This window comes from Rattus norvegicus, chromosome 10, assembly GCF_036323735.1.
Source record: "Rattus norvegicus strain BN/NHsdMcwi chromosome 10, GRCr8, whole genome shotgun sequence".
Classification (NCBI taxonomy): Eukaryota; Metazoa; Chordata; class Mammalia; order Rodentia; family Muridae; genus Rattus; species Rattus norvegicus.
Window position 1 is genome coordinate 45,151,900 of NC_086028.1, and position 27,048 is coordinate 45,178,947.

Below are 27,048 nucleotides of genomic sequence, written 5' to 3' on the forward strand. Positions count from 1 at the left end.
TCCTCCTCCTCCTCCTCCTCCACCTCCTCCTCCTCCTCTTCTTCTTCTTCTTCTTTTTTCTTTTTTTCAGAGCTGGGGACCGAACCCAGGGCCTTGCGCTTGCTAGGCAAGCGCTCTACCACTGAGCTAAATCCCCAACCCCGCATCTGTTCTTCTTAGAAACTTTATAGATTTGAAGGCTTACGTTCTGATATCTTTAAATTTTATAAGGTTTTGGTTGCAAAAAGCATCTATGACCATAGAGGATCACGCACAACAGGTCCTTTACCTATGCCTAAAACTTGAAATCCTCCCTGTCTATACTTAGGAATGACAAGCTGTTTAAAAACCTGTATCTACAATCAGGGATGCTGAAACTTTGTTAGGTTCAGAGCTCAACGAAGTAAGCACTCAACAAATACCTAAGGACACTGGGGTTTTTCCCTCCGGGTGATGGGTTCCTCAGTCCACCACTGCCGCAGTTGGAGAGGTACTCCAGTCTGGCTCTCACAGACCGCTGCAACCTGGGACTGGATGGCGATCAGCACCCACGTCGCGCCCACCTTCTCCGGGAGCGTGTCCCTTTAAGGGCGGCGGGGCTGCGTGCGGGCCTCGCTCTGGGCCGGAGCCTGCGCGTCTGTCCGCGGAGGAGGCTGCGTCTGCCCAGGGCCTTGGGCGAGGAGCGGGGCGATGCTCAGGCTGCGCGGCTGCTGCGCGCGTCCCCGCGGTGCCCCGCTACGAGCTGAGCGGAGCCGGGCGAGCAGCCGCGCCCTGCGGGTGCTAGTGGACATGGACGGCGTGCTTGCGGACTTTGAGGGCGGCTTCCTCCGGAAGTTCCGCGCGCGCTTCCCGGACCTGCCCTTCGTGGCGCTGGAGGACCGGCGGGGCTTCTGGGTGTCGGAGCAGTACGGACGTCTGCAGCCTGGGCTGAGCGTGAGCACCTGCCGGCCCTGCAGCGGTCCCCCGCGGGAGGGGAAACTGAGGACGCAGCTTTCCAGCCCCAAGCCAATCCCATTCCTCCATGACCTTTGGCGTGTTCTTTTGTACCACAGGGCTCCTGGAAGGGCTAGGGCGACAGAGCTAGAGGGACCCACCATTCAGCTACTGCTGGGCTTAACCCTCCTCCCTAGATGTCAATCTTGACTCTCCCTTTTTCCCTTCCTTCTTCACTCCTGTCGCGACCCCTCAGTATCCACTTCCCCTCAGTATTGGAGCTTGAACCCAGAGTGTCCTGTAGACTAGCCAAGCTGCCTACCACTGACCTACATCTCCAATCCTCTTACTTTTTACTTTGTTGATAGCTCTCACTAGCTTCCCTGGGCTGCCCTTGAACTATCTTACCATGTAGCCTTACAATTTTGATTCTCCTGCTTTAGTCTCTCAAGAAGCTGAGACTGCAAACCTGTAACACCACTGCTGAGCTTGTATTTTAAATTCTTGGTGCATTTGGCCTCAGATAATTTGTTATGTGAAAAAAAATAGAGCAAGCATTCTAAGTCTCCTTGCCCTTATACAGACATGGCTATTCCTCCCGATGAAATTGACAGGGGTGTCTTTGCCCCAATCCATGGAAGCATAACTTTCAGTGATACTGTATGCTAGAGAATGTGACTTTCAGGGTCCCACGGGGAGTTAGTTTTATGTGTGTGAGTGTTTTGCCTTTATATACACATGTGTGTTGTGTGCAGTCCTGGTGTACTTAGGTCAGAAAAAGGTATCCAAAGCCTTAGAACTGGAGTTACTTACAGATGAGTGCAAGCCACCACGTAGGTGCTGGAATTGAACTCAGGTCCTCTGTGAGACCAAAGTACTCCTGACCCCTGAGCCATCTCTCCAGACCTGGAAATATATTAATGGGATAAAATGAAATCTACCCAGACTCTGCAAGCAGACTTGCTTCAAACCCCACTATGGAGAGGAGGAGGACGAGATAGAGATGGCGGAAGAGGAAGAGAAGGAGGAGGAAAAGGAGAATATAATGAAGTTTTAGGGGTTTAGCTCACCAGTAGGGTTTGCCTAGGATGTGTGAGGCCCTGGGTTTTCTCTTCAGCACCATCAAACAACAAAGAAAGGGAGAAGTGATTCAGTAGCTCCTTGTATAGCTGCTCCAGGCCCCAAAGGACTAATTCCCGACATCCAACTGCAAGGCGAGAAAGTGTGGGGCAGGAAGAGGCTGCTGGGATGGGAGGAACCTACTGGTTTCCACTCAATCCTTTCCAAGCCTCAGCTCACCGAAGAACACCCAGAGCCTCCCTGTGGCCTGGTTTTCTAAATATCCGTGGCTAAACCAAACAGTCTAGGTATAATAGATGTAGCCACTTTCAAATTTGTGTTCTTGCCCCTTGGTATTGGGGGTTCCAGGGCCCCTAGGATACCAAGATCTACAGATGCTCAAAAGTGCGTCACGTAAAACAGCATGGTGTTTGTGCATGACCTGTGCTAGTCTGTATAGCTCAGCCTTCTCTAGGTGACTTTTAACGTGGAGGGCAGGGTAAATCCCGTGGAGACGGTTTGGGATATTGAAGGTAAGGAGGAAGGACACAGGAAAAGGCCTTGTCTGAATGTTCAGTACGGATGGTAATTTTTTCACTGAGTATTTTCTGTGGCTGTTTGAATCCATGGATCTTGAGTCCATGGCTCCTGAGGGCCAGCTGCACCTTTGTCTTCATCCCTGTGGTTTCCACAGTACTCTTGGAGGGGAATGGGCAGAGGTGAAAAGAAAAGCTCATGTCACCTGACTTAGAATCCTCAGCTGTTAGGACAGGGAGCTGAGCCCACAGGGGGGTTCCCTCCCAGTGCTTCACAGCAACAGGAGGACGGGCCTGGGAAGTGGACGCTGTAAACTCCATGCTGGAGCTCCATCTGTTCTGTCTCCCAAGCCTTTGGGAGGGATTGGTCTTGTCTTCAAGCTGTTGGAGAGAAGCCCCATGAGGCTGGTGTCCACCCTATAGTCGACTCACAACAAGGGTCATACTGCCTCCAAATGTGAGTTCAGGTCCTGAAGTGTTACCCCTAAGTTGGCCTTGGAGAAAACCATTCTTAAGTGATGGACCAGCAATCCTTGGTCCTTGTAGGCTGTAAGGATGGAACTCGAGACTGTCTCAGTAACAGGTGCTTCTGCTCGTGTAATTGACAGAGGCATTGGTGCTCTCTTAACCAGGCAGTGGTATTTCCTGTACTGCACACATGTACAGCACTGAGAAGTTCCCTTCTCAGGGGCTGAGATCTGTCTACCCCTTGCCTGGCCCCAGGAGAGATCTGGCACTGGAATGCAAGTTCTGGCCTACTTGCACATGGTAGAAAAGGGAGCCTTACTCAGCCACTGTTTTTCTATGTAACATCAGTTTTCCTATACCTAACAAGAGTGTTTGTATTTCTTTTGAGACAGGGTTGTATTTTGAGATAGGGTTTTTATTATATTGTTCAGATTGGACTCTTAAGTACTAGGACCAGCATGGGCCACCATGCCTGAAACAGGGTCTGCATTTTTGGCTTTCAAACTTTATAAGCAACAAAATCCCTTTTGGGGGGGGAGGGGCAGAAACAAGTGGATCTCTGTGAGTTTGAGGCCAGCCATAGAGAGTTCTAAGATCTCGAGAGCTACACAAAGAGAGCCTGTCTTAAGAAAATAAAATAATGTGTTGGTATTTCAGCACGTAAACTAGGCAAGAGCAGGGCTGTTCTGATTGTGTGATGAAGAACCTGGGACTCTCCTGGCTGTCCTTTTTCCAGCTCCCCATATACCTATCCTTGTAGGCCATGTAGACCAATCTGTACTTCAGAGTCTCTAGGTGCCTTCAGGTTCCAATTCTGCTAACTATTTTTGTGGTCATGAATGCTTTTCCTCAGCTCCCATTGAGTTCTGGCTGTTCTAGACAAGCCTAGCAAATGTGCACCTTTGTAAAGACTATCCTCAACCCGAGAACTTCAGGTGACTCTCCCAGAGCTGACACCTTAGCTTGTCTTTGCTAGGCCCTAACAGAAATCACCTCCTTCCTGATAGAGGGGCCCAACACATGGTAGCTCCTTAGATTCCTCCCCAGGAGACAGGTCTGGGGTGAGTAGGGATCCTTGAACCCTCTTTCTACCTAGCACAGCCCCACCCATCTGTGTATGTTTCCAAGAGGAGGGTGGTGAGACAGTGGCAGCCTGGAAGTGACTTGCCTTTTATTGGCTTCTCAGGAGAAGGCCATCAGCATCTGGGAGTCGAAGGATTTCTTCTTTGAACTTGAGCCCCTTCCTGGAGCTGTGGAAGCTGTGAAGCATATGGCCAGTCTGCAGAAGTAAGTGTGCCCTCCTGCCTGGGCCTCGGTCCAGGCCTGTACCGTTATTTGCTGTCTTGCTTCCCTTCTCGGCCTTCCAAGGGCTGGAGTGTGAGCAAAGATCAGGAGTGTCATTTCGTCCTGGTAAACTGAAACCTTGTGTGGGCTGAAGCCCTCACTCCACCCTCTGAAGCCTGTTGGAACTTGGGCAGTGTGCTTCCCTGAGATCTGTTCAAGCACAGCCTTTGACTTGTACCGCACACCTTGAAGCTTACCCATTTCAAGTGTAGAGTTCAGGGGCTGTCAGAACACTTGCAAAGCGATTGAGCCATTGCTACCGTCAGTTTCAGGATTTTTTTCATCACCCCCTAAAAGAAAATGTCAAACCTATTAGCACACTGCTTGTTCCTGGCCTTCTGTGGTTCCTAAGAACCACTGATCCACTCTCTGTTTCTGGGACTGTGCCTGTCATGGACAGTCCATGTAAGTGCTGCCATGTGGTCTGGTCTCTTAAACCTAATGCTTTTAAGGTTTATTTAGTTTGTCATGTCTGTCAATACTCACTATTTTACTCTGTGAATGTTATGTGCCTGGGGATGGGTTTCTGTGTGACTTATGTATGATAGGCAAGTGCTGTAACCATTGAGCCATACACCCAACCACGTACTTATGCTTTTGACAATGGAATAGCCAACTGTATAGATGGACTGCATTTCGTGTGTGTTGATTCATTACTCGATGCATTTGGTCTGTTTCTATCTTTTGACTTTGTAAGTAGTACTCCTATGAACAGTTGTGCCAACGTTTGTTTGAACACCTGCTGTTAATTCTTTGGGGCCTATACCTCGGAGTAAGACTGTGAGGTTGTAGGTAATTCTACATTTAATGTCTTAAAGAACCATCAAACTATTTCCCACTAACCTCAGAGAGACTGCAGTCTCTCAACATGCTTGGCAGCACCATGCTTTGGCAGCACATATGCTAAAATTGTCAGCACTTGTTATTGTCTTTCATTTTGGTGGTGGATGTAACTATGGTCTCTCCTTGTGGTTTTTCTTATATTTTATATGTGGGTATTTTTGTCTGCATGCGTGTCTGCACACCACATGCATGCCTGTGCCTAAAGAGGCCACGAGAAGTTGTCAGATCCTCTGGAACTAGGGTCACAGGTGGTTCTGAGCCACCATGTGAGTGCTAGGGAGTAGAACCCAGATCCTCTAGATCAACCAGTGTTCTTAACTGCCAGGCCATCTCTCCAGCCCCTTAATGTTGGCTCTTATTTTTAGATCATTCTGTCTGTCTGTCTGTCCACCCACCCACTCATCCATCCACTCACCCATCTATCCATCCATCCATCTATCCATCCATCCATCCATCTTTGTACTGCTGAGGACTGAACCAAGCATTTTATATGTGCTAGGTATTTTAGTTACTGTTCTACTGCTGTGAAGAGACACCATGACCAGGGCAATTTATAAATGAAAGCATTTTGTTGAAGGTTTGCTTAAAGTTTCAGAGAGTCTGTCCATGACCATCATGGTGGGGAGCATGATGGCGGCAGGCACACATGGCACTGGAGGAGTAGTTGAAAGCTTCTCTTCTATGTTATCTGCAAGATAGAGGCAGAGAGGTTGAAATTTGCCCTGTTTCAACATCAAAGATATTCCCAGTGACACACCTCCTCCAACAAGGTCACACTTTCTAATCCTTAACAAACAGTCCACCAGCTGTGACCTATGGGGGGCGTTGTAATTCAAACCATCACTAGTCCCTAGTCCTTATGGTTCTTCTCCCCCCCGCCCCTTCTTTTCTTTTCCATATAGGGTTTCACTATGTAGCTCCAGCTGGCCTGGAATTTACTATGTAGACCAAGCCGGTCTTGAAATAATAGAGACCCACTTGTTTTCATCTCCTGGACACTGGGATTAGAGGCAAACACTATCATACACCACACACAGCTCTCCTCTATGTGTCCAGCTGTGTTAGTATCTAATTAGTGTAGCACCTTTGTGGAAAAGACTTATTTCTCCCATTGATTTGTCTTAACACTCAGTTTACAGTCATTTGACCCCAAATGTAAGGGTTTAGCAAACTGGGTAACAAATGTAACATGGCCTTCATTGTGCTATAATATAAATGCCTCTAAAACTATCCACTTTAAAATTCTAATATGAGGCTGGCAGGATGGCTCAGTGGGTAAAGACACTTACTGCCAAGCATGGGGTTAACCCCAGAATCCGCATCGTAGGAGGAGAGAACTGATTCTTGTAAATCGTCCTCTTGATTTCTGCAAGCACGAGTGTGTGTGCGTGCGTGCGTGCGTGTGTGTGTGTGTATGCACACACACACACATGCACGCACAAAATATAAATTCAAATCTGACTAAACAGGTACAAGGAAACAAAATGCTTACAGTCTGCGTTGAATTGAGACCTTGAGCTCAGGGCATGGGCCTCCTCTCTCTTATGGTCTGAATTAGATTTCTAAAGATCTACGGCAATGGTTTGGGAAGCAGGCATGGCTGACCCTCCGTACTTGTAAGTTCCTCATCCTCGATTTAACCTATTTTTATTATTTATTTTCTGAGATTGTAATATATTACATCATTTCCCCTTCATTTTCCTCCCCTACCCCTCTCACAGACCCCTCCTTGTCCTCTTTCAAATCCATGGCCTCTTTTAAGAATTGTTATACACACATACACATGCTTGTGTGCACATATGCATGCACACACACTACTGAATTCAGAAGTACAAACTGCCAGTCTATATAATGTTACTTGTATGTCTCTTTTCAGGGCATTTGGTATTGGAGAACCAGGTGTGTTCTTTTTCCTGGGAAAGACTATTTTTACCCACGCTTACGTTCCTTAGTTGCCTGTGGTTCTTTGTATAGGACAGGGGCCTCCTGGGCTTTCCCCATGCATTCCAACAAGTCCCTTGTTATTTCTCTTGTTGGGCTCACATTTAGTTAGTCCTGCTGGGGAGATGCTATGGCTGTAGCTCTGGCATTACTAGGAGACACGCGTGCACAGCAAACTCCTTATTGTTAAAACCTTCCCAGGATCCTCTTCCAAAATGGCCCCTGAGGTGCAGGAACACTGTGGTAAGTGTCTGCACTGGGACAAGGCTACATAGCTTTTGATCCATTGTGGGTTTCTGCGATGGTGTCTGTCAGTCGTAATAAGAAGCTCCTCGTTGAGGGATGGTGCCTACCCTTATCAGTGGGTATAAGGACAATGCTTAGCACATAGTGAGAGACTTTGCTGGCTTGGGGACTTGGAAAAGTGGCAATTGTAGGTTCTTTTCCAAGATTCACGACTTCAGGTGCCCTGAGGAGTTGGCTTGGTTTCCAGTACCAGGCATGATTCTCCATGGTGAATGAGTCTTACGTCCAAGGAGAGAGATCAGCGTGCCACTACTGTACCTTTAGGGTTACTGTGGTGCCATTCGTCCCTGTTGTGGTTCAGAGGGCTCCTCTCTGGGCAGGACTGTTGGTTACCTCCCTCCTTTGGTTGGTTGCCTCCCTCCTTTGGTTGGTTGCCTCCCTCCTTTGGTTGGTTGCCTCCCTCCTTTGGTTGTTGCCTCCATCCTTTGGTTGGTTACCTCCCTCCTTTGGTTGTTGCCTCCCTCCTTTGGTTGTTGCCTCCCTCCTTTGGTTGGTTGCCTCCCTCCTTTGGTTGGTTGCCTCCCTCCTTTGGTTGGTTGCCTCCCTCCTTTGGTTGGTTGCCTCCATCCTTTGGTTGGTTACCTCCCTCCTTTGGTTGGTTACCTCCCTCCTTTGGTTGGTTGCCTCCCTCCTTTGGTTGTTGCCTCCATCCTTTGGTTGGTTGCCTCCCTCCTTTGGTTGTTGCCTCCCTCCTTTGGTTGTTGCCTCCCTCCTTTGGTTGTTGCCTCCCTCCTTTGGTTGGTTGCCTCCCTCCTTTGGAAGCCTGCATGGTATGTTAAGGCACGGTGAAAGTCAGTCATCAGGGAGGAGGCCTTCAGGTCGGCTCCAGCTCAGCATTTCCAGGCCCTTTTTCTGAGGTGCATCTGTCTTCAGCATTGGCACTTACCTTCCATCTCTGGGGTAAGGGACTCAACCAAAGACAGGAGCAGGAGCTATTTGAGAGTCTCTTGGGCAACCCTGACCAACAACTCAAAGGAGGGCTTCTAGTATTGGGATCTTTGATTGTCGTTGGCTCTTGGAGGAAGCAATGGAAAAATTCAGTTCAAATGGAAAAATTTCACAAGGTTATATATGTATATTTATAAACAAACTCAAGACTTTTCAGGCATTTTGTCATTATTTTACTCTTGCCCTTCTTGGAACCTATTTTGAATAAAAAATTCTGAAAGAAAAGTTACACTGGGAGACATAAAAAAACAAAAAGAAAGAAAGAAGGCTTAAGGAGAGAGGGGTGAGAGGGCTCAGTATGTGAAACAACTTGGCGCTAAGCCTCCCCGAGTAAGAGTCCTGGAGCCCACGGGGTAGAGGGAGAGAATTGACTCCCATGAGTTGTCCTCTGACCTCCACATATACATGGTGGAGCCCCCATATGAAATAAATAAGTAAATGTAAGGTTTTTATTTTTAAAAAGAATTAGGTCAGACTAATCAGAATATATCATATGCAAGTATTAAATTGTCAAAGAACAAATTTAATCAGTAAAAAAGTTATATTTTTAATAAAAGTCTATTTTCAGTATATGCAGTATACTAACAGGCCTCTTACTTAACTTTGTGCTGCTCCTATACAAAACACCCGAGAAAATCAGTTTAGGAAAGAAAAAGGGTCGGGGGCTTGAGAAGTGACTCGGCTGTTATGAGCACTTGTTCTTGTGGAGGGCCTGGGTTTGATTCCAAGCTCCCCCGTGGCTATTCACAGCTGCCTTTAACTTCAGTCCCATGGGATTTGATGCCCTTTTCTGACCTCCTGGGCATCACGCATGCACACTGAGCACACAGGCACATGCAGGCAAAACACTGCTAAAATAATGAAATTAATTTTTTTGAGAAGAAAAAGGTTTGTTTTGGGCTCATGCCCATGGAAACTGTAGTTAATGGTCACTTGTCTTGTTTCTTTGAGCATGGTGGCACAGAACATAGCAGCTGGGACCGTGTAGTAGAAGAGGCCTGTTCACTTCATGGTGGGTAGGAATCAAAGAAAGTGACAGGAAGAGTAGGGTCTCAATGTCTTTTCTGAGGATACACCACTTTCCTCCCATAATTCCCAAGGCTGGGGACCTTTGGGGACTGCTCCAGACCCAGACTGTAGGACACACGATGCAAACTGTGTTTGCAGTGAGCATGTGTGGACTCTTCTGCTTGTGCAGCCAATCAGTGGAGGAGAAGTGACTATTTATACCACGGTGGCACCGCTTTAGGTCATCAGTCCACTGGCATTGGTGAAAGGCCACACAGAGGATATGCATGGGATACATAAGGGACCAGAGCATCCCTAGTGGTTGACTCACACAGGACCCTGCAGCCAACTCCCATGGATGCTAAAGGAAATCTATGCCAGCGCCTGTGCTTTTCAGAGGCCTCCTCACTGCCTCCATCCGAGTGTGCTGAATGTTACACCCACATTGCTGTATCCTGGCTCAGGGCTTCGAACAGGGTCTGCAACTGGACCACTCAGGCTCCTGTCCCCGCAAGCTCTCAACCTTCCCGAGGCTCTGTTTCTTAAACTGCTTAAACTGCAGCTGATGAGAAACCAGCCACAGGACCATGTGGCTCCTGGCACAGAGTGAGGTGCTCAGTCAAAGCAGCAGCAGCAGCAGCAGCAGCTACTCCCATGGGAGTTAGTAGATGTGCACACAGAGGTTTCAAGATGCTGCATTCGTACTGCAGTATGACTGAGCCTGGAAGCCATGATGCCGAGGGGAGGAATCCAGACACAGAAGCCACACACTGTGTGATCCCAGTTACATGAAATCTCCACGACCGGTTGACCATGGAGACAAGGTGCAGATCAGTTGTCTCCAGGGACCAGCCAAGGTGGGAATGGCTGCTGACTGCTTAGTCGGGTTTCTTTTGTGGGCGTTGAAAATACTCTAAAAATTAAGTTCCAGTTGTGTTTGATAAAACACTACAGATATACTAAAATGTATTTAATTATATACTTTAAGTGGGTCAACGTCATACTATATGGATTATCTCAGCACAGCTTAAAATCGGGACAGGAGAAGTGACTCACACACCTTCAATCCCAGCCCGAATGAGGCAGAGGGAGGTGAATTTCTGTGAGTTCAGGGCCAATCTGGTTTATATAGCAAGCTCCTGGCCAAGGAGGGCTGCATGGTGAGACCCTGAATCTAAAACAAGACAAAGCAAACAACACCAAACCCAAAACCAAACCAAACCAAACCCTTACGATCGCTTTACTTGATCCTTAAGAAGGTGATGTGTTTATTTAACAGTGTGGGTGAATAGTTCACAGAGTGCAAGAAGCCAGAGAGAAAATGTACTCCAGATGCTCTAGGATGTGCAAAGCCATCTGTGGCTGGAGAAAGCAGCTTGGTGGTTGCTGGGGCTCTGGGGTCAGGGGGTTAGCCAGGGGCTGGTGGGGGAAGGTTGGGAAGGTGGGGGAGGTGTTGCTGGGGCTCTGGGGTCAGGAGGTCAGCCAGGGGCCAGTGGGGGAAGGGTGAGGAGGTGGAGGAGGTGTTGCTGGGGCTCTGGGGTCAGGAGGTCAGCCAGGGGCAGGTTGCGGGAGAGTGTGTTCTACTCCTGACCATGGAGATCTGCTTGTGGCATGTGTGTACCACAGCTTGTCAAAAATCTCCCTTTTAATAAGTGCTGTTTTCAAAGATTTTTATACTTTATGCTTATGTGTGCTTGCCTGGATGTATGTGTGTGCACCACACGCATGCCTGCAAGGCAATTGTACCCCAATAAAGCTGTTTGGAAAATGGTCGGTTTGAGCCAGGTAGCACCTCTGTAGGCCCATCTACTCAGAAGGCTGAGGTGGAGCGCTTAGATGAATGCAGGACTCAAGGCCAGCCAGGGCAGCATAACAAGACTCTGCCCTGTGCCTCCTTAGCATAAAGTTACTTTAGGTGAAAGAGGACAGCATGCAGGGGTCAGGATTGACCAGACTGTCTGTTTTGAGGCAGAAGAGTTGAGCGCAGGCAAAGCTGAGATCTGGCCAAACTTATTCTGAGCTCTGGGGGTAGGCACCGTGTGGTGGCAGCAAGGCAGGGTGGGTGAAGGTTGTGTGGCCTGAGCCTGAGCAGTCAGGCTCTGGAAGGAGCAGCCGAGAGGAGGATACTTGCTTCTGTCTAAGGTTTGGGGGGTGTGAGGAAAAGCCTCTCTAAGGCTAGACTTTCATGTGAGGCACCCTCCACAGAGGCTGGGCAGGTACCGCCAACCACATTGTCTCTCTACACCTGCTCTTTTCCTGAACACCGAGCAGACACAAGCAGAACTACCCAGAGACCACCAGACAGGCCTCCACAGATCGTCCCAGGGACCCATTTGCAGAAGAGTTCAAGACACACCACTCTCACTGCTCAGCGTGGTGGGCCATCCCATCCAGAGTAAAACAAAATGAAATGGGGTGGTGGCAGTAATTGGGAACCCATCTTGTGGGTGTGAGGAGGAGCAGGCACCTGGGAAGCCCTTCTTGGTCAGGGTCAGCAAACCAGAGCATGAGGTGTGCTTATCAGCAAAACCCATGCCCACCTTGAGGCTCCCTGCCGGAGAGCTTGTCCCTGTGGAGCCCGCCTCCCATCCTGTGCAGCCTGCAGCCAGGGGATGGAGGATAGATTCCTTCCCTTATTCCTTTCCATCAGCTGGGGGTGAAGCTCTCTCAGCTGTCTAGAGGCTCTGCAGTATTTTTTTCCCTTTATTCTTTTTCCTCCTCCCTTTTTGGTGCTGGAGAGGGAACCCGAGGCCTTATCTATTGGATGCACCTTCTCTCCCATTGAGCCTCCAGCCCTCTGCATCTGTTCAGTGCTGCGCTTGTTGGCAAATGCACATTTATGTCCCTGTTTTCTTATTCAACTAGAGTATATGTGATTAGCCCAGCTAACCTTCTGGGTCTAGTCCTGCAAATATTGCCCCACCTCAGAGTTGGATGCCTGTGGCCAGGGCAGGTCATTTGTGGCCACCCAAGATCTTCGAGTGGGGTGGAAGTTGCTCATTGTAGCCCCTTGTGTGGGAAGACACAGAGCAGTTGGTTTTCCCATGACAGGCGCAGGCTCGGTCCCTGGCAGGGTGGCTGACAGAGGCGGGCGGTGTGCAGCAGCATGGAGACAGCTGCGGGGCGTGGGGCTCACTGTCCTTTCTCCTCTGGCAGCACCGATGTTTTCATCTGTACGAGCCCCATCAAGATGTTCAAGTACTGTCCCTATGAGAAGGTAAGGAGTCCGTCCCAGGCCAGGGCTGCTGTGTGGCACAGGGCCTCGTCTGGTGCTCCCTGCCTCTCTGCGCCAGCCTCTACCTCATGTGCTGGACGGGCTTGTTCCAACATGGTCGTGGTGGGAAGGGTACTTGCCACACTTGTCAGATGCGCCCGGCCCAGTAAAGGCTGGTAAGGGAGGCAACAGGGAACAGAGAGAGGACCATGCCTGGGGAGGGACTAGAAGCTCGAAGACGTCCTGCATGAACACACACTCCCCCACTCCCCACCCCTACTCATTCCCACACTCTCCTCTGAGGTACTGGGGGTGGAACTTAGCATCACACATGCCAGGCAAGCGCTCTGGCACTTAGCTGCATACTCAGGCATACACAAAAAGTCCGAGCGAGAGCCACACGGCCGTGGTGAACATTTGTAACCCCAGCACCCCGTAGGCTGAGGCAGGGATCGAAACCCCGTGCTGCATAGTGAATCCAAAACTGGCTTAGGCCACAGTGAGCTCTGCCACGCCCCCAAAACAGAAAGAAAGTGTAAGCAAAGAAATGTAAGTTTGCTTTTCCGTGTGCTCTTCTGCCTGTACTGAAAGAAGCGGCAGTTTTTCAGCAGGGAGCTTTGTGTACTGAAGAAGTTGCCATCTTCTGTGTGGGGAGGATGGGGCCACCACACCCTGCAGGTTTCCCAGGCACTCAGGAGGCGGGGGTTCCCAGTCAGGTTTCCCCAACTCAGGCTTCCCTCAACTCGAATCATCACGCTGAGGGCTGCTGCTGATTCCACCTTCCTCTCTTCCCACACAAGACTGTCCTCAGCCTGGAGTTGTTATGTGCCTTGCTTAGGGAGGGCCTCACACCCATGGCAACTACTGTGGGTTATGTGAGCAGTTGCCATCCAGCTAGGGTCATCCCAACCCCTCTGACCTCCCAAGGCTGAGTTCATTTCAGCACAGGGGAGTGGGTGTTGGATCCACGGCTCCTGGTGGGGTCAAGTGAGGAGCGAAGGATGGGTCCCCACTTTTCATCAGAGCAACTAGCTCCTAAGGACTTTCTGGACTGGTGGGGTCAACCTCCCCTGGGGACTGGCTAGAAATAGACATTTTCGGTAACACTGACCTTCTGAGTCAGAAACTCTGAGTGCCAGTGTGGTCTCTCTCAGCCAACTTGGCAGATGACCTTGTGAAGGTCAGGTGACAGCTTCAACTTTAGCTCAAACAATTGGACGCCCCTCCAGAACAGGTGCCCTGCCTGGGTGATTGTCAGGATCTGCAGACACTTGAGCACCTCACAGAACCTGCCATGGTATGTGCAGGTCTCCCCTGAGCCTGCGTACTTAACCCATCTCAGGTGGCCGTCATACCTGACAGCATAAATGCCTTTGCTGCGGTGCTCGACAGGTCTGTGTAGGGAGTGATGATAGGAAGGTCCACACTCGGTCAGTTTAACTCCCTGCCGTTCATGGGTTCTGCTGATGGTGTGAGCCTGGTGCTGTATCCTGGCTCTCCTGGTGTGGCCCATCCTGCTGCCTCCCTCCCTTCTCCTCCTCTCCCCCTCCATGACTAATGAAACAGGCCATGCTTCCTGAGGATTCTCTTTCTGAAACAGACCTGGCCTTTGTCTGCTTCTCTTCTTATTACAGTCACTTCAAACCTCTGTGTAGCATTAATGTTACCTCGGAAACTCGATAAGGTGGATTATATCAGCCCCATGGTAATTAGTTCCCTATAAAAAAAAATAATAAGCCTGACCTAGCCTCAGAGCTGCCTGACTCTCCGTCCAAGCGGCTCCCTCCCCCTGGACTTGTATGACAGCTCAAATGTGAAAATGCCCTCCATAGACTCGTGTAAACCCTTAGCCCCTAGTTTATGGTGCTGGTGTGGGAGGGCCTGGCTGCTGACAATGAATTACTGGGTGGGCAGGTTTCTGGGCTGGAAACCCCCTTCCAACCCGAGATTCTCTATCTCTGTTTCCTGGCCCACCCAAATATGAGCAAGCTTCCCCTATCCTTCCTCTCCAACTCCTCCCCTGCCCTCCCTCCCTCTCAAATTCACAAGCTCTTCTTTAATTATTTATTATCTGTGTGGGTGTCTCTGTCTCTCCCTCCCTCCCTCCCTCCCTCCTCTGAATCCATTTAGTGTTCCTTGTATATACACACGCTTAGAGCTGGCTGCTTGGGATAGGCTAACCTGTGAGGGAGCTCATCCCTGGCGTAAAGAGATTTCTCCCACTCAGCAGCCACAGATTCTTCATCTAGGGCTGGGGCCTTGTTAAATTCCCCACTCACTGAAGGCGCCAACTGGAATTCTCACCACGCAGGTCTTGATTAGGCGATCATACTGTTGAGGTTTCGTGGGTGAAACTTCTTTGTCACATCTTGAAGACGCTGTTTCAAAGCAGGCCTCCTGGTCTTTTGGTTCCTACACCCTTTCTGGCTCCTCTTCTGCTGTTTTTCCCGAGCCTTGGACGTAGGAGTTGTGTCGTAGATGTAGCAGTTGGGGTTGTACACCCCATTGTACGTTTCCATTTTGACCAGTTGTGGCTCTCTCCTTTGATGAGGGGTGAGAGCCACACGTATGGGTATATAGATACAAATTTAAAACAGGGTAAGAAATTACCTGGTTTAGGAAGATGGCAGTAATAGATTCTCCGAGAGGGTCTGTGGCCTCTGTAGCCACAGGGTAGATCTGTGGCAAGGCTCATGAATTCCCTCCTACTGAGTAAGCGGTAGGCCTTACTAGAAGCTGTTGGTTACTTCTGAGGTAAAAGCACTACTGCTGTTCTAGAGAAGCCTTACCAGGCTTTATTGGGTTCATAGACTTTACGTCTGGGAAGGGCTACTTACCGATTCCCCCCCCCCCCCCCCCCGTGGTAAGTTTGACAGCACCTTTGCTGGCAGAACTAGTTCTCACTGAAGAGACTTCCAGGTCAGTTCCAGCCAGGTTCCTCCAAGCACGTGGTGTCATCGGCAGTCACACTGTGCACCGAAACCCGCTTAAACTCCAGTGTCCCCCTTCTCTACTCTCATATCACATGCTGAACATGTTTTGAGCGGACAGACAGACCTCTGTCTGTTTGGAGATGAATAATCAAGTCTTTGCCTGGTTTTCACTGGGTTGCTGTGTATCAGGTCGTGAGAGTCCTTCCTGTATTCTAGACACAGGCTCTTCATCGGGTGATGCGTTCTGCAGGTATTTTTTTCCTAGTCTGTGGCTTTTCATCCTCTTAGGTTTTTAAAAATTGTTGCTTTTAAAAACATTTACTTATTTTTTGTTTATTTGTGTGTGTGTCCACAGAGCCTCGTGCTACAGTGTGTGTATGTTGATCAGATGACAGCCGTGAGAGTCAGTTCTCTCCTTGCACCACGTGGGTCCTGAGGGTCTAACTCAGGCTGTTATGTCCTTACCTGCAAAGCCGTTTCACCTTAATAGGTAAAGGGAGGCAGGATATCACTGTGTGGTCCCACTGTCCTGGAACCCACAATTCTCATCCTGCGGCTTTCCAAGTGCTAGGACTACAGGTGTGTACTACCATACCTGACTTAACACAGTCTTTAGAAAAATTTAATGTGGGCTGGAAAGGTGGCTCAGTGGTTAAGAGCACTGACTGCTCTTCCAGAGGTCCTGAGTTCAATTCCCAGCAACTACATGATGGCTCACAACCATCTGTGATGGAATCCTACGCCCTCTTCTGGTATGCCTTAAGATAATGACAGTGTACTTATTTTTTTTTAAAAAATAAAAAACAAAAAAGAGTTTAAAAAATATTAATGTAACATAGTCACATATATTTGATCACATTCTTCTCCCCCCAGTCCACCCTCATGTAATAGGCTGTTCCCTTCTTTCTCATCTGTCAGATTCAGCATATCCAGTCTTATATCGAGGTTCATGATGCATTTGGATTGGGAGGTTTGTGCAATGTGATAGATTCAGACCTATTTCTAATCTATTCTGTTCTACTTGTATTGGCCAAGTATTCCTGAGCATATAACCTGCCCTGGGATGTGGTTAATTCTATGATTAAAATAGTTTTTTTTTTAAACTTATACCAGTAGCTCTCAATTCCAAACAGTTTCTTCGTTAGGACGCCATGCCCACTTCCCCATCTCGATGCTGGGATTTTGTCTAGTTGGAACTTGTACAGGTCTTAGTTAAGGTTTCTACTGCCATGACCAAAAGCAACGTGGGGAGGAAAGGGTTTATTTGGCTTACATATCCTGAATCATGATCCACTTAAGGAAGCCAAGGCAGGGACTCAAACCCAACAGGAACCTGGAGGCAGGAGCTGGTGCCAAGGCCATGAAGGAGTACTGCTTACCGGCTTGGTCCTTGTGACTTGGTCAGCCTGCTTTCTTATAGAACTCAGGTCCCATGGATGTCACAACCTACAGTGAATGGGCTGGGCCTTCCTCCATCAATCACTAGTTAAGAAAATGCTCTACAGGGTTGGGGATTTAGCTCAGCGGTAGAGTGCTTGCCTAGCAAACGCAAGGCCCTGGGTTCGGTCCCCAGCTCCGAAAAAAAGAAAAAAAAAAAAAAAAGAAAGAAAGAAAATGCTCTACAAGCTTGCCTATGGCCTGGTCATATGGAGGCATTTTCTCAATCGAGGTTCCCTCATCGCAGAATAACATAAATCTAGCCAGGACAAGGGTACTGTCGCAGTCTCTGTGAGTTCATCTGTGCGTTGGCCCTGTTGTATTTGGAAATAGTTACCCAACACCTCTGGGTCTTAAAGTCTTCCATACTCCTCTTCAGCACAGATACTTGAGCCTTGAAGGGAGAAGTTGGATAAAAACATCCCACTTAGGGCCGACTGACAAAAGCCTCTGACTCTTCACACGTTATCCAGTTGCTGGTCTTTGTGTTAATTACCGTCTACTCCAAGAAGAAGCTTCGCTATGGGGACTGAGCAGTGCTTCAATCTATGGTTCTAGCTGTATGCCTTTAGGAATTCTTGTATTGCTGTCATTTAGCAGAACAACTGTAGATTTTCAGTTAGGGGCCAAGTCTCAAGCTCTTGGCCTCACTAACATCTCAGGTAAGGGTTCCATCTCATGGAGCAGACTTAGAGCCAGTCAGAAGTTGGTTGGTTACTCCCATAACGTACATGCCACTGTAGCACCGGTGGGCAGAGCTCGCAGCGGATTGCTGTTGTAACTCTCAGGACTTGTGGCTGGGTGAGCTTGACCATTGCTCCTCTCCTCAGGTAGTACGTACACCACCTTCTAGCACCGTAAACACCAGCCGGTAGCAGTGAAGCTTCTAGGTGAGCACCAGCTTCAATTTCCCCACGTTCGATGACGTAAGTATGTGATGTCTTCAGCCATGCCTTACCATCAGGATTTTCTAGATATTAACCCTCTAACATTTATATAGCTGATAAAGATTTTTCCATTCTGTGAGCCGTCTCTTTGCTTGACTGATGGTGTCCTTTGCCGTAAGACGGTTTTTATCTTTTAATTGGGTTGTTGTCTTGACGTCCAGTTTCTGAGCACTTTACATAATTTTAGATACTAGCCCTCTGTCAGAGGTGCAGTTGGTAAAAATCTTTTCCTACCAGGTACCCTGCCACTTTGTCTGAATGACGGTGTCCTTTACCACACAGAAGCTCCTCAGGTCCACCACGCTCTGTTTATTGATTGTTGATCTTAGTGTCTGTGCTGACGGCATCTGTCTCAAAATTCTTTTCCTGTGCTGGTGAGTTCAAGGCTGTTCCCTCCTTTCTCGACTGTCAGATTCAGGGTATCTGGTCTTCTGATGAGGTCTTTGATGCATTTGGATCGGCGTTTGTCCAAGTTCCCAGCCTATTCAGAACGTTGGGTCTGTCTATAACCACGTGTCTGCTGTTGCACTAGCCGACCCATCTTGTCTGACATTTCTATCGTGAAGCATGCGGGATCCACAGCTGAGTAGGACTTTGGGGCTTAATTCTCCCGAACATTCTTAGCTGCAACTTCTGGCACTTCAGGGAGGGGAGACTTTGGACCCAGGCCTAGCTTTATTTCTCCAAGTCAGCAGCCAAAATGTAAAGCCTCTTCAGCAATAGGATGTTACCTTTCATGTCTGGAATGGAGCCCATTGTGGCGATAGCCTTTGTGTTTTAGGGCTCCTAGGGCCTCTGTGGCCAACAACTCCTAGAGAGGTTACCTGTTCTTAACACCAGCATTCCCAATTGACCACCTTACAGCTTCTGGGTGTGTATTCTTTAGCATTTACAGGCATGGAGCTTTGCAAACTTACCCCTATCACTGTGCCTTACCCAACCATAAAGCTCCCGAGAATTCCACAGTAGCACCTGGTCTTTACTCCCATTGTGAACTAATGTCCCATGCTGGCTTCTTCAGGTACACTCACATGCCTCTTAAATGAGTCTACAAATCTGCAAAACACTCAAGGTTAGCCCTGTGCTGTCTTTATGCAATAAAACCTTTCTACACAGGATGGGCAGACCAGTGATCTGATCCCGACCCACCATCCCATAATGAGTAGTGAGACTGTGGAGACAACCCTGGTGAAGCACGTGAAAGTTGGTTGTCATCTGCTTTAAGCCGTGTCAGGCGATCACAGACGTTCACTAAGGAGACACTAAATCAAAGCAAAGTCTAACAGCTGGGCAGACTTTATCCACTGGCATCAGCTCTGCCCTCCACAGAGCCATGTTGGGTGCCATAGCATGGACAGGAGGCACTGGCTTAGCCTCCACAACCCTCAGGCACGCTCTCTGAACCACTGCACTTCCACACCTTGGAGTGCTCCCCGCATTTCCCTACCTTTGATGAATTTGGTAAGGGTGGCTCAGTCCTGCCCAGGGTCAAGGTGCCCCTTGACTTTCTGACGCCCCATACTTTCTGCTCTGGTTGGTTCCCTGTGTCAGGGAGTCTCTGGTTTGGCACTGTGGCTGGAGCTGCAACTGTGGCCTCCATGGCCTCCATCTACCACTCCTGGCTGCTGGGGGAGGCACTAGCTTGGCAAACTGTCTATACCTCTAGCACCATTTTTTTTTTGAGACAGGTGCTCTGGTGGACATTTTTCTTTCGGGGTGTTCCGGGAGGAAAGACTATCTCTTCTCACAAGTCTCAGATCACAATCCATCACCGAGGGACATCACACATGTCTAAAAAGATAGAAGTATGTATATCACAGTCCTGTTTTACCTGCACTCTTTCCATGCTGCTCTAGGCCATTTAGCCCTCCAAAGCCTTTCCTGCTCCACCAAAGGGCTCCACAAAGCTCCTAAAACTCCACGCCTGTCTCCAGGGCCTGGCTGATCACGTCTTCCTTAGTCTCTGGTGAGCGCCATCCTCTCGGCCCTGTGACAGGGCATCATACCTCGTTCCCTCTGTAGTCCTGTCCCTCTGCCATTGCCCTCCAGCCGCTGATACCTATGGGGACCTTAGCTGCTTGTCGACCTCTAATGGCTCTGTAAGAGCCAGTCCATCAGGGAGTGGTTCCCTGTACACCTCAGGCTATGCAGCTCCCTCTTATGGGTCCCAAGGAGGGATGTGAGGCTATGTCCTTCCGTTCCTCTGCTTCTGCAGCTCTCATACCGATCCTGTCTGTCCCTGCATCCCGTAACCTCACAGGCCAGGCCGTGAGAGAGTCTTTCATCAATTGTTTAAAGCCTTTCCCTAATTCCAGCAATCCCAGCGTTGAGTGTTCTCTGATTACCATGGACGCTCACACTAGACCAGTGCTAAGACCCTGTCTGCATGCTGGTTCTTGGATCTTCTCCTTCTGTCTATCTGAAGTTGAACTCATGGGGTATCTTGGTTTTTTTTTTTTTCAGTGCTGGGGACCGAACCCAGGGCCTTGTGCTTGCTAGGCAAGTGCTCTACCACTGAGCTAAATCCCCAACCCCTCATGGGTATCTTTTGTTGCTTCTACATCAATCCAATTCTGATCGCTGGTTGACTCCTCTCATAGGTTTTAGATTGTTGGGTTCCAGGAGGAGCTTTGTATCTCTGGTTTCATCTGGGCATTCTGTCCTTTTAGCTGTTAAAACACACACACACACACACACACACACACACACACACACACACTCATACTCACACATACACAGACCAACCCTCATTTTCTGTCTCTTTTGTCAAATTTGCTAAGTGGGAGGCTATTGCCAGAGCCAGTCAGCCTCCCATCCTTTCTCCCTGTATCCCCTCCCTTACAGCTGAAGTGTCCCCAAGCTGCCACCTGCCTCAGATCTCTTGGCATGTGGTCAGGTCTTCTGCAGCTGCTGACTGCCAACTCCATCCCCATGTGCTACTCCCAGCTTGCTTTGTCTGTTCTGGATCTCACTGAGAGCAATGTCACCTCTAGCCTCACCTTTCAAGGAGCTGGGACTTTGGATCTTCATTATAAGTCTGGCTTCGTTCAAAGTTTCTTAATGTGTTAAGTACATGTAACATAGAGGTTCCCCTCACAGCCACTTCACCTGAATAGTTCATCCTGCTTCAGTTTATTCTTTGTAAAACATTTTTGCCTAATTACAATCTCCAGATGATTAGAGATATAAGTGATTTTGCATATTGTATCATCTACTTTTAATAGTTCTAATTTTGTGTAGATTATCTGGTGGCTATTAAAGTTCCATTACAGTAATATATACTGGGCATAGATGTTTGTGTTAGTCAGGTTCCCATCACTATTAAAAAAATACCCAAGATAAATCAGTCTATATAAAGAGAAGGCTTTTCTTTGTTCAAAGGTTTGATTGGTTGACTCCCCGGCGAGGCAGCCTGTGGTCATGGCAGAAGCCATTGGGGAACAAAACCACTTTCCTTATAGCTAGAGAGCAAAAAAGGGGAAGAGAAAGGCCAGGGTTTTACAAACCCCTCTGAGGCCTTCAGTGACCCAAAGATCTCCCACAAGGTCCAGTCTCTCAAGGGTTAGCACCTCTAACAGTGCCACCATGAGAAAGAATCCTTTGCCATATAGGCCTCTGAGGGACACAGTAGCAGTACCCTACATTAATTTCACCATGCCAGCTATATCCTGAGTATGTACAATCTTAGGAGGCTCCAGAATTCAGTCATTGTCAGACCATGACAAGACATGACAAGAATCCAGTAGTTGTTCGATTCACAAGGCTGGATGTCTCAGCTGGTCTTCAGTATATGCCGAATCCCAAAGAAGTAGGCTCTAATGCCAGTGAAGGAATGGACTTGCCTGTGAGAGCAGTCAGGCAGCAGACAGCAAGTTTCCTTCTTCCATGTCCTTTATACAGGTTGCCAGCAGAAGGTGTGGCCCAGATTAAAGGTGGGGTTTGTCCACTTCGAATAATTTAAGAAAAATCCCTCACAGCTATACCCAGCTGCTTGTGTTATAGTGCAGTTCTAAACATTTTTCGTAGATTATTTGGGGCTATTCAAGCTCAGTTACAGTAATATATACTAGGCATTAGTAGATGTTTAAGTTAGCTGGGTTCCCATCACTATAAAAAAGCACTCGAGGGGTTGGGGATTTAGCTGAGTGGTAGAGCGCTTGCCTAACAAGCACAAGGCCCTGGGTTCGGTCCCCAGCTCTGAAAAAAAAAAAAAGAAATTAAAAAAAAAAAGCACTCGAGATAAATCAGTTTATAAAGATGCAGTCAAACCGACAACCAAGAATAGCCATCACAACACTGCACTTACCACACACAGATCCAAGGACGAACCGGGCTCAGAGGCGAGCAGTGGCCTGTCCGTTTAGAAACCGTAGCTCTGATTTTCCCAGCCCCAGTGCAGTTAGCTCAGGCAGGAACCTGAGCTCTCCCCAGCTCCAGGGCAGGAGAGCGCAGTGGTGGCAGCCACCACCAGCCCTCTTTGAACTTCAGTTTCTTTTCCTACACAGGATCTGTGGGTCACTGTGCTGTTTGTTTTGTGCAGCCACTCCTCTGTGGTTTGTAGCCAGGCCCTGCCAGGGAGGAGAGACCCAGAGACTGGGCGTGTGGGACCAGACAGTTGTGGTGACTTGATGTTGGTGCCACACCCAAGCACACCATAGTCACTCACAGAGATGCTGGCTACAATGGATTGGAAATTAACAAAGCAGAGGGAGATTTCCTGGGTTCTATGAATGGTTTGTGAAACCTGGTGCTCAGGGACCGACTGTTCTGCCTCAGAACCCTTGTGCCACTAAGCCTAGGCTGTGACTCCTCTGCCTGGAAGAAGCCTGGGGTCTCCCAGTCTCTTCAGTGTGCCTCATAGCAGACAGGGCGGAGAGCTGCAGGGGTGGGAAGGATGTATGTATCCAGGTTGTCATGAGGACAAGAAGGCAGTATACTTGATAGTATACTTCTGTTAGCAGCCCTGGTTTCTGTGTTGCATTCTCACCTCTGTATCATGGCCAGCACCAGGGCCACCCGTGTCTTCGCTGGCCTGACACCCAGTGGTGATCCAAACCCCACTCGGGTAAGCTCTCCAGCGACTCAGACTCTGCCTGAGGCAGCGTTTGACGGTCCTGCTAAGCTACTTTATGAGATTAATGGGTTGCCCTGTGGCGTGGTATCTTTCTGGGAATAAGGCCAGTGGGACTTGCATGGCCTCACTGAGGCCTTGGCTATAAAGGCTTCCCAGTCAGAGTGGCCTCAGGTCGTCTGTCCAGGAAGGACTTTCTTCTTCACTGGCTCCTTTGGTTATTTGGACACCACAGAACCACAGGCCCTGTCAGAGGCCACCGAGGCAGCTTGCAGGGATACAGATAATGTAGTTATATTTGTGGTCATCATCTGGAAGGAGAAGGAGTGTGAAGGTGAAGGAGGTAGAAGAGTGGGAAGTAGGAGTGGGATGTAGAGGCCATTTTAGTCCCACTGTGTCAGGACTGTGTGTGTGTGTGTGTGTGTGTGTGTGTGTGCATGTGTGTGTGTGTGCATGTGTGTGTGTGTGCATGTGTGAGGGGTATGTGTGCCTGTGTGTGTGCACGTGTGTGCCTGTGCATACGTGTGTATGTGTGCCTGTGTGTGCATGTGTGTGTGCCTGTGCATATGTGTGTGTGTGCCTGCGTGTGTTTATGTGTGTGTCATATGCACATGTGTGTGGTTAAAGGTCTGAAGAGGTAGAACTGTCTGATAATCAAGGTTGCCATCATGAGGCCTGAAGGCATGGGTGGGACAGGGTCAGGCCATGCAGCCCCATCTCTGTAGACTCTGCTCTGTTCTCCAAGCCCTTCCCACGCTAGAGGTCACTTGGAGCCACATGTTCATGTCTGCCCAAGTCACGTAGACCACAGCTGGGACGAACCTGCCTGAGGCTTTGCTGCAGGCCCATTGGTGACTCCGCAGCCTTTCCCTCTGGAGGTCATTCCATGTGAACTAGTACGTGCTTGCGACCATCTTCCTCCAGCTTCTGGCTGCTGCTTGTTCTCCAGGTGGGGCTAGAGGAGTCTGGGCAAAGGCTCCTGTTCCCTTCACTGGAAGCTGCCCTGACTAAAATCCATCTTGGTCTGTGAGCAGACCAGGGAAGATGTAGAAGGACAGCCAGGTGGCAAGATGCACGCAGGGCAGAATGGCACAGCTGTGAAGCTCGGGCCCAGGGCCCACTCATCCCTCTCCTGGTTCTGACAGAACCAGACCCAGGCTAGTCAGGCCAAACCTGCTGCCAGTTTCACTGGAGTGGTGAAGAGAGGAAGGCTGCTTTCCCAGTAACCAAAGTGTTCTAGGAAAGGGAGGGGCTATTCAGAACCCCACAGAGGCCGAGGGAAGTGCACACTGTTCTGTCAGTGGTAGCTGCTACTGTGGTGTGATCGTCGAGCTTTCTGCCTGTCAGTCCTGCAGACATCTGCGCTTTTCCTGTGTGCCCGAGGACTCCAGCTGTCTACAGCACCCTTTGCACCGGTGTGGTAATCAAGCTCTTTGTAACCGTCCTCTCTCCCAGACTACCGTTTGGTTGCCCCTCCCCCTAGCATATCACACATGGTTTGAATGCACGTGTCTCAGCTTTACATTCCTAGCAGAGACATTGGGAAGATCTGCTGGTTGTTTCTCTTGTGATTCAGCCATCTTAGGGCGTCAGCAGTAGCTGGCCTGACAGACCTTATTGGAACACTGAGAGCATATTCTAGTCAAGTCCTGGTCTGAGTTGGACAAGTCTAGGGGACAAGTGTACAGGTACACAGCTCCCAAGTGTTGAGTTCCTGGGCACAGAGCTGCCTGAGCTGGCCATTGATACCCGCCTCCTTCCCTCCTGAGTGCTGGGGTCCTCCTAGGTTGAACCATCCCCAAGCACCATCTGACACGTAATCTCTTCTGTTACCTCCAGTATGCCTGGGTGGAGAAGCACTTTGGCCCTGACTTTCTAGAACAAATTGTGTTGACCAGAGACAAGACCGTGGTCTCTGCCGACCTTCTCATAGATGACCGGCCAGACATCACAGGCAAGTGGCATATAGCAGGGATGGGGGTGGCAGGGGGAGGGTGGATAACACTGGTTCCATTCTCTCTTTTCTCAAGTCCCTTCTCCTGGGGTCTCCTCAGCCCGCTTCCCACCGTCACCAGGTGTTTATCAGTACCCAGCCGGGAGCTTCTTCCTGTTGGAAAGCTCTGTCTGCCCCGAGGGGCAGGTGCTTCTGGGAACCAGAACAGATGGCTGTGCCTTACATTGATTTTATCCTGCTGGCCTTCCTGAGTCAAGTGAAGACCCGGCTTTGATTTTCAAACCTTTATGTTTAGTAGCTTCTGGCCCTCTTTTTCCCTCTCAGAGGTAGTTTGTGTGCGTTTGCTATATGACAGGAAATCGTAGTGTGGTGTCTCTGACTGACAGTGGCTTGGGCATTTTATTTGTCCTCTTTTGGTTCCAGCTCATGACCCCTTCTCAGAAAACAAGCAAACCAGTAACTTGGCTCATGTCGCTGACAAGGAAGGGTAGAGGGAGGGAGGGAGGGCCTTAGGCATGGAGAGATTTGAGAGTTCCCTTAGTTCACTGTTTCCCGTCTCCTGGATGTCTTCTGCCTGGTTTTGCTACACTGGTCAAAACCTCCCGGTACTTCTCACGAGTTGTCTGAACACACCAGTAGGAAAACATCGTCTCTATCCTAAAGCTTGCTGAGTGCCAGGGGAACCACACCTACCTGCCCCAGTCCCTCCGGCGGGACATATGTCCGGGTGTATGGGGCCGACTTCTCTCGAACCAGAGTCTTCCAGAGGACCTGGCAGGTCACAACCCCAAAGGGCTTACCGGGGAGGAGAGTAACCAGTAACTGTCGGGCGTGCTAGGTGGGGCTTCTCACTTGAGGTAGCACAGGATGGGCATAGAGGTGGCTGGCAGGGCACAGCAGCGTGTGACAGCAGAGCCCATTCAGCCCCACTGAGGACCACGCCTGTCACCCTGTGCACAGTGCCTCGTTTTGCCCTCCTGCCTTCTGTAGAGCTAATAGAGGATCACATCGTGGACGAAGAAACTGAGTCAGGTGAACACAACACCTACTCTTGGGGCTCTTGATTTGGTCCCAGAAAGTTACACCTAGCCCTAGTCTCTGGTCTGAGCTGCTGCTTCCCTCCACAGGGGCCGAGTCACACCCCAGCTGGGAGCACATCCTCTTCACCTCCTGCCACAACTACCACCTGCAGCTGCAGCCCCCTCGCCGCAGGCTGCACTCGTGGGCAGATGACTGGAAGGCCATCTTGGACAGCAAACGGCCACGCTGAGGGCTGTGCTGCACCTGTCTGGTGGTCCAGTGTGGGGCTCACAGCTCATGACTGGACAGCAAACACCCCGCTGAGGGCTGTGCTGCAGTTTCTGGTACTTCCCAGAGGACCCAGTGAACACTTCGGTCAAAACAACTTCCGACACACGTCCCTTCTCCCCCTAGCCCAGCAAGGCCTTAACCTGGTATTGGGACAGGGCTGGAAGAAAGGCACGCACTCCAGACAAGTTGGTCTGACCTCAGGCAGAGGCTCCCCACCACTGCCTCTCACTGCGCACAATAGGTGTGTTCTCTGAGACGTGAGAGTACCCTGGTCCAGGACCTGCAAGGCGTGGAGTGCCAGGGATAGATGACAGAGGTTCCCTCGGCAGGCATGTGTCCCTCTACCTCTACTGTAGAATCTCGTCCAGCCTACCTACTCAGTCTCTGTGGCTTGCCAAGGCCACCAGGCTCTTTTGGAGGCCAACAGTGACCCTGCCTATGGCCAGTGCCATGGTCTCTTGCTCTGGTGTCCCTAGATCCCATTCATGGCCCAGAAAGGAGTCAGCAGGCTCGAATATTTGTTGACGACATGAGAAATAAATGCTGTTCACATTTAGCCTGTGCGGTGGCCTTCTCTAGAACCTGCCCCAGGGTCCTCTAGTGTGTCATCCGCTTGTGATGTAAGCATATGGGAGTCCCACACACTGATAAACAGGACTGAGGTGGGCATAGCTCTCCCACCGTACCATATGGGGACACGGCAAGATGGCCTGGGTGGTGGCATTGCTGGCAGCCTGAAGATTTCTTTTCATTCATTCATCTGAGGGAGGCACTGCTTCCCTCTAACACCTTCCCTAACACTTTATTCATTTTCTC

The 27,048-nt window shown here is 49.6% G+C and overlaps 1 protein-coding gene across 8 annotated transcripts; it reads left to right on the forward strand.

Moving 5' to 3' along the window:
- The first annotated feature begins 2 nt into the window (after nt 1-2).
- Nt5m (5',3'-nucleotidase, mitochondrial) lies at nt 3-26,788 on the forward strand. 8 transcript variants are annotated; one of them, XR_010055145.1, is made up of 6 exons: nt 3-912; nt 4,162-4,262; nt 12,522-12,582; nt 17,780-17,875; nt 18,134-18,270; nt 24,807-24,922. XR_010055145.1 is itself a non-coding variant. In XM_039085401.2 (5 exons), exons 1-4 carry the CDS (start codon nt 670-672, stop codon nt 17,822-17,824), a joined length of 450 nt encoding a protein of 149 aa, XP_038941329.1. In that variant the 5' UTR covers nt 3-669; the 3' UTR covers nt 17,825-17,839; nt 24,807-24,922. The 8 variants fall into 8 exon arrangements, 3 of the variants coding, with proteins under 3 accessions (XP_038941329.1, NP_001386507.1, XP_038941328.1); XR_010055146.1 differs by having other exon boundaries at nt 17,780-17,839; XR_005489725.2 differs by lacking the exon at nt 18,134-18,270.
- The last annotated feature ends 260 nt before the right edge of the window (nt 26,789-27,048 follow it).

Excerpts from the sequence above, each read along its gene's own strand:
- Nt5m (NM_001399578.1), top strand. The coding sequence starts at position 670 with ATGCTCAGGCTGCGCGGCTGCTGCGCGCGTCCCCGCGGTGCCCCGCTA. Across the intron at positions 4,263-12,521 it reads CATATGGCCAGTCTGCAGAA|CACCGATGTTTTCATCTGTA; the intron begins GTAAGTGTGCCC and ends CTCCTCTGGCAG. Across the intron at positions 12,583-24,806 it reads AGTACTGTCCCTATGAGAAG|TATGCCTGGGTGGAGAAGCA; the intron begins GTAAGGAGTCCG and ends TGTTACCTCCAG.